General features: G+C 41.1%; 1 protein-coding gene across 2 annotated transcripts in view; it reads left to right on the top strand.

The window, feature by feature from the left end:
- SYTL4 (synaptotagmin like 4) overlaps positions 1-10,609 on the top strand; it is a 41,912-nt gene extending 31,303 nt beyond the window's left edge. Inside the window, exons 13-16 of one of the 2 annotated variants that reach the window (XM_081080890.1) lie at positions 3,658-3,766; positions 5,999-6,098; positions 6,877-7,085; positions 9,032-10,609. In XM_081080890.1, the coding sequence (XP_080937016.1) occupies positions 3,658-3,766; positions 5,999-6,098; positions 6,877-7,085; positions 9,032-9,207 (594 nt within the window). In that variant the 3' untranslated portion in view covers positions 9,208-10,609. The remainder of the gene's footprint in view (positions 1-3,657; positions 3,767-5,998; positions 6,099-6,876; positions 7,086-9,031) is intronic. The other variant, XM_081080891.1, reaches the window with a different exon arrangement.
- Positions 10,610-13,162: the final 2,553 nt, after the last annotated feature.

The following is a 13,162-nucleotide window of genomic DNA, read 5'->3' as shown; positions in this document are numbered from 1 at the left end:
TTTCCCAAGCTAACTTTTTCATTAAAGAAGTGGGAAGTAAAACAATTAATGGAGTTCCAATTACTGTGCTCTTGGTAACGCAAGCAATGGAAATGGAGATGGCACCTCAGGTAAGATTTTATCAGTGTGTATAATAGTGGCTAAGATTTGAGTGCCGACCTAGATTTGAATCCTGGTCCTGCTATTTGCCATGTAGTTAAGTCATCTAATTTATAAAATAACTTAGGTAAGTCACCTAACTTCTGTGAACCTTAGTTTTTTCATCTATAAAATGAAGGTAATAATATTCCTCTTTTGCAGGATTGTATACAAAGTACCAATTAATGCCCGGTACATAATGGACATTCAATAGGTTGCTGTCATTCTGGTTAAGATGAAGTTGCTAAAACAGAGTCAGGACTTCTTGATTATCATAACTGTTCAATTTTAAGGTCTTTCTGTAACACTTTTTTATACTAGCATTTTAATTGCTAAAAATAGGACATGGCACATAGAATATTTCTGGAAAGATAGACAAGAAACTAGTAGTAGTGGCTGCCTCCAGGAAGAGAGACTGAGGTGGGAGGGTAATTTACTTTTCTCTATACTGAGTGGCCAGATTATTATGATCAGCCAGATTATTATGACCACTCCATCAGTACAATGAATTGAATTAGTTATGCAAATACTACTAATAATAAAACCTTGAGAGTATTTGCTTAGGAAGTTTTCAATATTCAAACATTTCAATTGGAAGTGTCAATGAAGTACTGATGAGGTAGTCATAATAATCTGGCTGGTCATAATAATCTGGCCACTCAGTATATATGCCCTTTTAAAGTGTTTGAACTTTTTAGCGTGTGTGTGTGTGTGTGTATGTGTGTGTAATAACACTCATTTAACAATTAAGAATTTATACGTACATGGTTAAAAATTAAAACAATATAGACATGTATAAGAAGAAAAGTAGGTTCCATTCCCTAGAAATAATCACTGTTTATCAACTACTTGGATAACTTTATAGAAATTTTAAGCAGCACAAATGTGCACATATGGATTTATATTTTTTTCCTTTTTACACAAATGGCTCATACAAAACTCATTGTTTATAAATATCTTGATTTTTTATTTAGCAATTTGTCATTTATCATGGACATCTTTCTCTGCCATCACTTACAGATCTATCTCATTTTTATTGCTGTATAATATTCTTTCATTTGCCTATATTATAATTTATTTACCATTCCCCCACTGATATATATTTAAATTGTTGCTTTTTTTTGCTGTTAAACCTTTGCTGTAATATATGTGACTATAGGAGAAATTTCTGGTGATGGAACTGCTGAGTCAAAGGAAATGTACATATAATATTTTGATAGCTTTTGCCCTCCAAAAACACCCAAAACCACCAGTAAAAATTAAATTTTCCCCTTTAAATACTAGTAAAAACAGGAAACAAATTATCACAAAACTAGCATATTGTTAGAAATTTAGAATTTCTTAAGCATTTGGCACACAAGTCATTCTCTCAAGGGCCTACAGTTGAGACAATTATATTGAAAATGGTAGTACAAACCATCATGAACTACTGCCAATAACAATGCTTCACATCAATTTAAAGCTGTATTAAAATGGAGGTATTTGCTCTTTGCAATTATTTGGAACCAGAATGAAGATATATTACTGAAACAAACATGCCAATTTCCAACTAAGGCTAAATCCAATTCTTAACAGTCCGCTGAAATTCACAATTTAGAAATTTAAATTTTGTAGACATTTTATAAACAATACAAAGACCATTTCAATATTACATATCTATTTAACTTAAAACATTCTACATTTATTGTCTCTAGTTTGTTTGTTTTCCCCCCCAGTAATCTTTTTGCCTCCCGATCAATATTCTCTTCCAGGCATCCACCACCTTTATTATTTTTTACATAGAATTTATTGGGGTAACATTGGTTAACAACATTATACAGATTTCATGTGTACAACTTTATAATACGACATCTGTGTACTCTATTGTGTTCTCACCACCTGAAGTCTAGTTTTCTTCCATCACCTTGCATTTGACCCCTTTAATCTCTATGGCCTCCCCCCAACCCCCTTCCCCTTTGGTAACCACTATTACCCCCTTTTTCTTTGTCTCACCCATACACTAAACTTTGTGCATTCTGGGGATGTGGTACATTTTTCTAAAGTTATAAGTATTATGCCCTCCTGGCATTGATGTCTTCAATGATGAGGACCTCATTTAGAGGAGCCCTGGTGAACACAGGCAGGTGAAAGGGCATTTCTAGTGTGCATCAGCTCATGCTCTAGGTACTAAAGCATAAAGAGCAGAGGCATGCTGAAAGAGCCAATAGAGTGAAGCAGTTCTGCTACCCACAGCCCAAGATGAAAGGCCACTCGCTGTTCATCCCGGAAATTCATTCATTCACTTTTGCATTCATTCAGTCAATACTTGTGGAGCATGTACATGCCAGGAACTTTGCTAAGTGTTGGGCATACTAGGATGAACAGGCTTGATTCCTGTACTTCTGGCATTTAGATTCTAGTGATAGAGACAGTCATTAATCAAAAGTAACATAAATTTGAAAAAAAAAATTGGTACATATTCAAGTCCTTGTAACAGAGTTCCATCTAGCCCTCAATTTTTTTTTTTATCAGAAGCTTTCTTTAAGAAAATGATTCTTTGAAGATCATTCAAGTGATACATGCTATTCTCTATATAGACATATACAGAATAAAATGTGAAAGCCCTCTTTTCTTTCACCATTCCATTCCCTTCCTTACAAGAAATAGGTATTAAGTTTGTCTGTATCCTTTGGGGGTTTTCTATGCAGTGTAGTAGAGTGGTTAATGTCTGAATTTGAATCCTGTCTCTGCCAATTACTGTGTGTACTTGGGTAAATTACTTAACCTCTCTGTTCCCCTGTTCCATAATCTGTAAAATGGGAACAATAGTAACTATTTAATGGGAACTGTTTTGAGGATTAAACAAAATGATATACTTAGAGTACTTATAACAGTGCCTGGCACAGAGTAAGTACTATTTAAGTGATAATGATATTAATCATTTCTTACATACATATATACACATTACATATATAAAAATATGAATATATTTTAATATAAATGGGATACTTTTCTGCAGATTGCTTTAGTAACTTAACATGTTGGATATCTTTCCATGTCAGTGTGTACAGATTCACCACATTCTTTTGATGATTGCATGCCATATGCCATATGAGGGCATTAAAAACATTCATTTAACCTTTCCTATATTGATTGACATGTAAGTTGTTTCCATGGCTTTTACTAACAATACTCGTAGCTAAACCCTTCATCATGGTGTCAGTCCCCTATGAGTTTGTGCGACAAGCATGCTGGAAGACCTGTGAGAGTATTTGGAATCTAGTAGGTGTATCACCAAGTAGTAAAATAGTGGGCATTGCAGAATACTTTTTGTTGGTTCTTCTGCATCTCCTTCTGAAGAAATTACCTTAGAAACCTGTGGCTGCCATGGCCTAGGGACCCTGGATTATATTCATAAGGAGAAGGATCCTCATGCTGTGGAGCTGTTTGGGGGGATAATTTTAGAATCTCCTCAGCAAGAGGCCCCAACAACTCCTGAAAAGCTCAGCTTGACCTTGTGTTTGTTTCCATGTGTTTCAGATCAGTGCTGAGTCCCCGACTGGCTTGTCATCACACAAAGGCGAGTTGGTGGTTTCATTGAAATACATCCCAGCCTCCAAACTCCCTGTTGGAGGTGACCGGAAAAAGAGTAAGTTTTCTTTGGGGCCCTGGGTTTAGCCCTTATCTTCTGTAAAGGATCTGTATGAGGTGGCTACCACTGTTGGAGAGACCAGACTGAGATGAGCCCTGGATCATCTTCTAGGGAAGATTCATTTACTTACTAAGTAAGCCTTTTCTGCATTTTTTAACCAGAAGGGAATGCCTCAGGTTGGCATTTAATTTTTTAGGTTATTAAACTAACTTGGTCTTGGTCCAGCTGTGGCAAGCTACAGAACAGAAACCTTGGGGCTTAGAAAGGATGGTTGGAAGGGGTGGTGAAGAATGAGGGACAGGAATTTGAAGGCTGAGGAAGAGTGAATCAACATACCAGCCACTGTGCTAGTGACTATGGATATGTAGACGAATGAGACATGATATTTGCCCCCCTTGAGAAGCTTAGTTTAGCAAGAAAGACAGTCATATGCAAAAAAGAATACAGATGCAGGAGTGATAAATTCTTTCTGGTTAAATTTGGGATAGCTTTAAAGAGAAAGTAATGATGAAACTGGACTTAAGACTATCAGGCAGAAAAGGAAGAGGACAGGGTGAGAAGAGCATTTCCAGAAGAGAAAATAACATGATCATGGTAAATGTGGGGTGTATGTGAGTGTGAAGGAATGAAGTCCTTTTTTCAGTGGGGCTGGAGTTATAGGATATAGATATGGGAGTAGGACTGGAATTGTTGGTGAGGCTGGAGCCCCACCAAAAAGGGCCTTGAACCTAATAATGAGTTGAAATTCATCTATTAGCAATAGAAACCCGAAGTTCTTAAAAAAGATACCTACATCAAAGTCTCACTATAGGATGTGGGGAATCAATGATATCCCCAAGGAGGTTGTGCAAAATGACTAGAGAAGAGAGGCAAGGATAGAGCCATGAGAAATGTCACCATTATAAGGGTTGAAGAGAGAAAGAAAAGCCAGTGAGATAGGGGGTTATCAGGAGAGAGCAATGCCATGATAGAGCTTGAAGAAGGGAGTGGGGCTTGTCAACAGTACTGACATACTACTGGGAGGTCGGGCCCAATGAGGACTGAGAAGACATGGCTTATGGGTGTTAAAGCAGAAACCAGATTTCACTAGAAACTGGGCAGAGTGAATGAGGCAAAAGAAGTAGAGGTACTGAGTGTGGACTCTTTTATTCAGGATAATTGATGGCAAAAGAAAGGAGGGACATAGAGAATAGCCTGAAAATGAGACAAGGTTGAAAGGCAATTTTCTTAAAATATATTTTTACAAGGAGAGATGAGATTAGCAGATATTTAGACTGAAGGGAAGGAACCAGTGAAAAAACAGATATTAAAAATGGGAGATGGGGGTTGAAATTGGTGATGCCTGATGAATCCTGTGAAGTTGGAGTAGAATCAAGAACACAGTGGAGGAGTCCTCTTTTTTTAGTCATTCAACTAATATTAGGCAACTTTATTTCTCTAAGGCTCAATTTTCTCATCTATAAAATGAGGACAATAATAGTATTGTTGTAGATAACTAGAGGCCTGGTGAATGAAATTTGTGCATTGGAGGGTGGGATCCTACAGCCCAGCCTGTACCCTCTCCAATCTGGGACCCCTCGGAGTATGTCCAACTGCTGGTTTAGGCCTGATTTCACAGGGATTGCCTGCCTGCCTGTCTGATTGCCCATAACCACTCCCCTACCAGCCTGATCAATGCCTAAATGCTATCCTGCCGGCCTGATTACCCCCAACTGCCCTCCCCTGCTGGCCTGGTCACCCCAACTGCCCTCCCCTGCCAGCCTGGTCACCCCCAACTGCCCTCCCCTGCTGGCCATCTTGTGGCTGCCTGTCTGATTGCCCCTAACCACTCCCCTACCAGCCTGATTGACTTCTAACTGTGACCACATGGGGGTGGCCATCTTGTGTCCAAATGGGTGTGGCCATCTTGTATGAGGGTGTGATGGTCAATTTGCATATCACCTCTTTATTATATAGGATAGGGTTATTTTAATAATGAAATGCTGAACATAGAATCTGACACACAGCAAGATTTCTATAAGCATTTATTGCTGTTGTTTTTCTTAATTGAGCATTTATTGCTTACTGTCAGGCACTCTGCTAGGTACTGAGAATCCAGGCCAGGTGCAGTCCAGTTATGGAACTTGCTGCCTTCAGGAGCAAGGGAAGGAAATGCTATGTAGATAAAGCTCAAGAGAAATCTGGAGGTGTAGGGGCTCACTTATTTGCTATGGCTGACATCCCTTACAGGTAAAGGTGGGGAAGGGGGAGAGCTCCAGGTATGGATCAAAGAAGCCAAGAACCTGACGGCTGCCAAATCAGGAGGGACTTCAGACAGCTTTGTCAAGGGGTGAGTCCCTGGACCAGCATGAAATTAACCAATTTTAGGATAAGAGAGCTAAGGGAGAGGCCCAATTTAACCTTTCTCTGTGGATATTATATTTGTGTGTTCTACCACCTCCAGCAAACAACTTTTTTTCCTGAAATTTATGGCAAAACCACCACTACATTTGCACTGGTCTAAGCTCAGCTTGGACTGGATTGTAGTGCTGATTGCCAAAGAGAAGGGTGGTAGACAGATAGGTTTGGCTTTTCCTTTGTTATAGACTTATACTATTAATTAATCCTTAATAATAATAATAATAAACCTCTGTCCCCTGACAGTTAAGATTTGAGGGCTCATTACTTTGTTCCCTACAATATTTAAGCAATGCTAGCTTTCCCCAAATTATAGATCACCCCCTGAATTAAGTTCTCAAGTAAATCATGTTTGGCTATGCCAATAGTTACTAACATTGGTTTTATTTAAAGAGAACCTAGCCCAAAAGAAATGTAACCAAATATTTAAAACCCATTTTTAATATAATATAATATAATATAATTAATATAATATTTTAAATAGAATAACATTATATTACTTTTCTCTCCTGGTTGAAGGAATTGAATCAGATGAATGATCTAGTGGGGTTAGTAGGAACTCTGCTTCGGATTCAAAGGCAGGAATATTTATATTAGGATTTGAGAGTTTGCACACATCCCTGAGCTAGGCCTCTAGTAGTGGAAAGGAGAATTTAGATACATATTGCCAGACTTGAGTAGGTTGTTGATTACTCCCCGCCCTCTGCCAGATACCTCCTTCCTGCGAGGAACAAGGCCAGTAAGCGTAAAACTCCTGTGATGAAGAAGACCCTGAATCCCCACTACAACCATACATTTGTCTACAATGGTGTGAGGCTGGAAGATCTACAACACATGTGCCTGGAACTGACTGTGTGGGACCGGGAGCCTCTGGCCAGCAATGACTTCCTGGGAGGGGTCAGGCTGGGTGTTGGCACTGGTGAGAGCTTCTCCTCTTCCTCACTACCTTAAAGGCCTTTCATACATTTCACTCCCAATATAACTAACTTCCTCGCTACAAAGCTTCTTTATGACAGGAGTTTTCTTCTTTGAGTTAATGTTCAACCAATATTTATTGAGTACCTACTACGTGCAGGCCTAGAGGAATACAGCTCATGTACTCTTTCTTATGTGTACAGATAAATGTGACCCTGATTGCCAGGAACACCATCATCTTCCCACCACAAAAAAATCTGAAAACCTGCTTATATCTGTACCTATAATTTCCATCTTCCATCCTGTCATAATGAATGAAGGGTCCTTTCTAGCAAAGGTCAATCTTTTTCCGAATATTCTGAATCATATCCTCACCTCTCAATGACCTCACTTCTGGAATCTCCTATCTCTCCTGACTGATCAGTTTCATTCTCTCTGCCTCTCTACTGGAGGTGAAAACAGATATGCTCTGGTATTTCTGATTTTGAAAAACATAAATAAACCTCCCCTTGATCCTACAACTCCCTTCTAACTTATTAAAAATAATTATCTCCACTCCCTCCCCTCTTTTTTAGTCTTCAATCCACTGTGAGCTGACTTCTGTCCCATTACTCCACTGAGCAATTGCTTCTGCCAAAGTTTTGTTTTACTCTTACTAGAATTTTAAGTGCTATCCAACATAGCCGATCACTTCCTTTTTCTTGAAATACTTAGCTTTTAGTCAAGACATTATACTCCCTTTTAACTCACTGCTCACCTTCTCAATGTTCTTTGTAGTTTCCTCATTCTATACACAAACTCTAAATGTTGGTGTTTCTTAAGGCATAGTCTTAGATCTTTTTCTTTTCTCTATAGTCTCTGCATTCCTGTGGCCTTAAATAGTAATTGTATATTACTAACTCATACAAAGCATTTAACACAAAGCATCTATGATGATGTTTTTACAAATATAAGCCAATTCATGTTAGTTTCTGCTTAAAAACCTTCAGTGGCTTCCTATTGCACTTAGAACAAAGTTCTCAGCATGCCTACAGGCCCCATATGATCTAGACCTTCTCTGTTGCTTTATGATCCATCTCTGCATCTCTCCTGCTTACTCAGTATGCTCCAACCACAATGACTTTCTTTCTGTTCTCCAAATATCTCAATCTTATTTCCACTTTATAACCTAAGCAATTAGTGTTCTCCCTGTCTGGAAAGGCTGGTTCCTTCCTATCCTTCAGATCTTGACTCAAGTGTCTCCTTTTCATAGAGGCCCTCGGACCACTCCATCTAAAGGATCTCCTGCTCTAGGCACTACAAATCACCTTGTTTACTAACTTCATGACATTTACCTCATTATCTGAATTACTTTTGTTGATTTACTTGGATATTTTCTGTCTTTCCTATTCAAATGTAAGCCACCTACAGGCCGGACTTTTTCTGCTTTGTTCATCACTATATTCCCTAGAGCCTAGAAGAGTACTGGCAAATAGTCGGTACTCAATAAATGTTTATTGAATGAATGTACAAGAGAATAGGAATGAGGCCATGCACAATCCTAACTTCAGGCCTGGAGTTTACAGCTAGAGAGAAAAGGTGTTCAGCTTCTTTATTAAAACACACACACAACACCACACAAAACATTTAAGTCAAGTTGGCAATACCAGAAGGGCAATAGGTCTGGCATGAGGTGAGTTGTCAGACACCAGAGCTCCACACAAGCCTCAAAATAAGAGGCCTCTAACTATTGGTGTCCCAGTTGGAGGCCCATTTCATTAATCAGAAGCCTCTTGACAGAGTCTCAGGAATAGAATCATCAGGGAATACTTCCCAGACTGCTGTCCCTATTAGCCCATCTACATAGCACACTGTCATTTATGGGGTGGCTGGCTATCCTTGTAAGCCCATATTTTCTGGTGAGCTAAGGGGTAGGATCCCTGTTCAGGCTCCTCTGGTGTTTCTTTTCAGGGATCAGTAATGGGGAAGTGGTGGACTGGATGGACTCGACTGGGGAAGAAGTGAGCTTGTGGCAGAAGATGCGACAGTACCCAGGGTCTTGGGCAGAAGGGACTCTGCAACTTCGTTCCTCGATGGCCAAGCAGAAGCCGGTTTATGAGTTGGCCAGAGAAAGTCAGAGGAAGTGAAGAAACCAAGAGTAAAGATTTATAGTTTAATATGTGTATTATGTCTATGTGTATACAAATATGTATTTCTATAAATCTCACTGTGCTAGACTTGCTCCCCTTTTGAAAACAGGTTCAAGAATAAGGGTCTCTTTAATGTTTTTATTTGTGCAGAAGCTAGTATACTTGCAAAGCCCATTCTTATATCTCTGAGTTTTAATTAACTTCTAAAATGTTTTAAAATAACTTTTTATCTCCTGTCTTACTGTCCTTGTTCCTACTTCCCTAGGAAGCCCTGGCTGCCTCTGGCATTAGTAAGAATCTATGTTTAAATGTGTTCCTGGTCTGAGGTCAAGGATCTGGGAAGCAGGGTTGGGTTACTAAAGACAGGAGAAGATGGTAGAAAGGTGAGTAGGTCCTCTCCTTCCTCTCTAATTTATGCTTTTAATGCCTTTTCTACCTTGACAAATTTCTAGAACTTTGCTTTTAACTCCTCTTGTTTTTTAAGCAATTTCCACCTTGCTTGAGTCTAATGGTTTTTGTGAAATGGTAAGAAAATTATTCAGTTCCTTCTGGTTCTAGACACCTTCACTATACCTTATAATGGGGCTGCTTTTAAAAAAGCACTTTAATTAAATAATAGCCTTTAGACCAAGTCATGGACATAATGGACATGAGCAGCAAGTAGTCCTTGGTGGTTCCAGAGGACCAGGGTGACTGAGGCTGAAGTGTCTTCCAGTCTGTGTTGAATTCTTTGCATTTAAACTGTTACAGTGGTTGTTGGAGAGCTCATTTCTCTAACGAAAGGCAAGACATCTTCATTCTCAACATGTACCACATCTTTCTTAGTGTTTGTGTCCACAATGTATTACCACACAGAATATGGTCTACATATCATTTTGTCCACCAGAATAGCCAAGTACTATGTAAACTGGTCCAGTGTTTCTCCAGGCTGGGCACTGTTAGTGCTCTGAGATAATGTATTCTGAATTCTTTCTTGAAATGGTTTCAGATCTTATTTTTTTTCTACTGTTTCCTAATCTTGACCTAGATGTAAGATGTAACAGGGGAGTGATATGTTGAGACCTTTCTAAGAAGGATTTTAATGAGCTAAGGTTCTTTTTCTAAAACTAACTGTTCCAAACTGACCTTTTTATTCTTCCATGTGTATCTACATAGTCATTTGTGAAAGAAGTCTATACCGGAGAAGAAATACCTGTCAGGGTAGTCATGTGCTCACTCACTGACTCTCCTATATATATGAACTGAATGGAGGAGTGTTTTTAAAAGGTTTATTTGGTGTGGGTTGATATTGTAATGGAAGGCAAACTTGGGATACTGTGCTGTAACTTGCTCCTTTGTTCTCCACCCCCTGAAATATACTTGTTCTTCAATAAAGTGTTCTCACTTGTTAAGTGTTTGCATTTGTTGGTTCTATGGATGCTTTTGTCTTTGATGTCCTGACTTCCTGTTGTTGCTTTTCAGGTGGCTTTAAGGATAAGGATAAGGACAGATGCCCTTCCCTAACCCTTGCGAACAGATTCATAGAAAATTTCCCTTTCCCCACATTGCTTCCCGATGCCTCCACTGAGCTCTGATCCATTGTATGTAGGGAAAGAACTGAGAAGCCATCTTAAAAGTGGTACCACTTTTCTCTCTCTCAAGTACCAAGAGAACTCCCCCTTTAGCTTTGTGCCCCCCAACCACATGCTGGAGGGGTGTACACAGGGGAGATGTTCCAAGCTGTCTTTCTTTCTTTCTTTTTATTTTGTTTTATTGCTTAAAGTATTACAAAGAGTATTACATATGTCTCCTTTTTTTTCCTCCCCTTGACCTTCCCCCAGCCTCCCCTACCCCCCAGTGTCTTGTGTCCATTGGTTATGCTTATATGCACGCACAACCAGTTGATCCCTTATCCCCGCCCCCCAACCCTCCCCAGCCTTCCCCCTGTAGTTTGACTAATAGTCTGTTCGATGCTGCTCTGCCTCTGTATCTATTTTTGTTCATCAGTTTATAATGGTCTTTATTATCCATAAATGAGTGAGATCATGTGGTATTTATCTTTCTCTGACTGGCTTATTTCACTTAGCATAATGCTCTCCAGTTCCATCCATGGTGTTGCAAATTGTAAGAATTCCTTCTTTTTTACAGCAGCATAGTATTCCATTGTGTAGATGTACCACAGTTTTCTAATCCATTCATCTGCTGTGGGCACTTAGGCTATTTCCAAATACTTCACTAGGAGGTATAGAGCCTTTTCCCTTCACCCCTACTGCTATTATTTTGTTTTGAGAGATAAATAACACATATGCTACGTAACCCATCTGAGAAATAAAGCTCTGGGTTTCTAGGTAGGTCCAAGTGACTTTTGACCTCTTGTGTAAAAAGGGCATCCTATCTAATAATAGACAAACATGGTAATTAACCATACCTCCGACATGCTTCCCATTGGCTAATCAGGGCCATATGCAAATTAACTGCCAACCAAGATGGCGGCTGGCAGCCAGGCAGCTGAAGCGAACATGAGGCTTGCTTGCTCCAGTGATGGAGGAAGCCAAGATTCCCCACCTGCCGCCGCCCAGCTCTGAGCTGCACTCTAAACAACTATGTTGCAATTATAGAAGCTAAACAATCCCCAGAAACCTGCTTTCAGCCAGCCGGGCCTCAGAGCTGGAGTTGCAACAGTGTTTCAATTATAGAAGCCAAACAAACCGAGGTCTCAGAGCTGGAGCCAAGCCTCAGAGTTAAAGCTGGCTCTCAGCTCCAGTGACAGCCATAGAAGGTAAATAAATCCCAGAATAAAAAAGAAAAAAAGGAGAGGTTGGGAGTTTCAGTCACCCGCCAGCCTGAAAACGGCCCTCAGCCCCTCACCCAGACTGGCCAGGCACCCCAGTGGGGACCCCCACCCTGAAGGGGGTGTGACCAGCTGCAAACAGCCATCATCCCGTCATCCAGGCTGGCCAGGCACCCTGAAGGGGGTGTGCCCAGCTGCAAACAGCCATCCCCTCATCCAGGCTGGCCAGGCACCCAAGCGGGACCCCCACCCTGATCCGGGACACCCTTGAAGGCAAACCAGCCGGCCCCCACCCGTGCACCAGGCCTCTATCCTATATAGTAAAAGGGTAACATGCAAACTGACCCTAACAGCAGAAAGACTGGGAATGACTGGTTACTATGACATACACTGACCACCAGGGGGCAGACGCTCAATGCAGGAGCTGCCCTCTGGTGGTCAGGGCGCTCTCACATGGGAGGAGCTCTGCTCGGCCACAAGCCAGGCTGATGGCTGCCAGTACAGCGGTGTTGGTGGGAGCCTCTCCTGCCTCCTCAGCAGTGCTAAGGATGTCCTACTGCAGTTTAGGCCTGCTCCCCGCTGGCAAGTGGACATCCCCCGAGGGCTGCCAGGCTGCCAGAGGGATGTCTGATTGCCATCTTAGGCCCAATCCCCCGGTGAGCAGGCCTAAGCCAGCAGGTGGTCATCCCCTGAGGGGTCCCAGACTGCGAGAGGGCACAGGCTGGGCTGAGGGACTTCCCCTCCCCCCCAAGTGCACAAATTTTTGTGCACCGGGACTCTAGTCTATAATAAAAAAGTGTAATATGCAAATCAACCGAACAGCAGAACGACCATCCAGATAACTGTCTAGATGACTATCTGGATGATCTTCTGGACGACCACACTATGACACACACTGGCGCCAAGCCAGTCAAGGCAGATGTGATGTGATTGGTCGGGGGCCTGGCCATCACCCCATGATCACCCTGCAGAGGGAGGCCCAGGCCACTGACCAGCGGGCTGTGGCAGGTGGGCGGGGCCTACCTCTTTGGGGCGATCTATTGATCGTGGGGCTCCCAAACTGTGAGAGGGCACAGGACAGGCTGAGGGATCCTCTCCCCCATGCATGATTTTGTACACCAGACCTCTAGTTAGTATATGTTTAATAACTTCTGTGTAGAAGGCTTTATGCTAGATATATTA

Source organism: Myotis nattereri (genome assembly GCF_964212035.1).
Source record: "Myotis nattereri genome assembly, chromosome: X".
NCBI lineage: Eukaryota > Metazoa > Chordata > Mammalia > Chiroptera > Vespertilionidae > Myotis > Myotis nattereri.
This window is presented reverse-complemented; position numbering and strand designations above follow the sequence as displayed.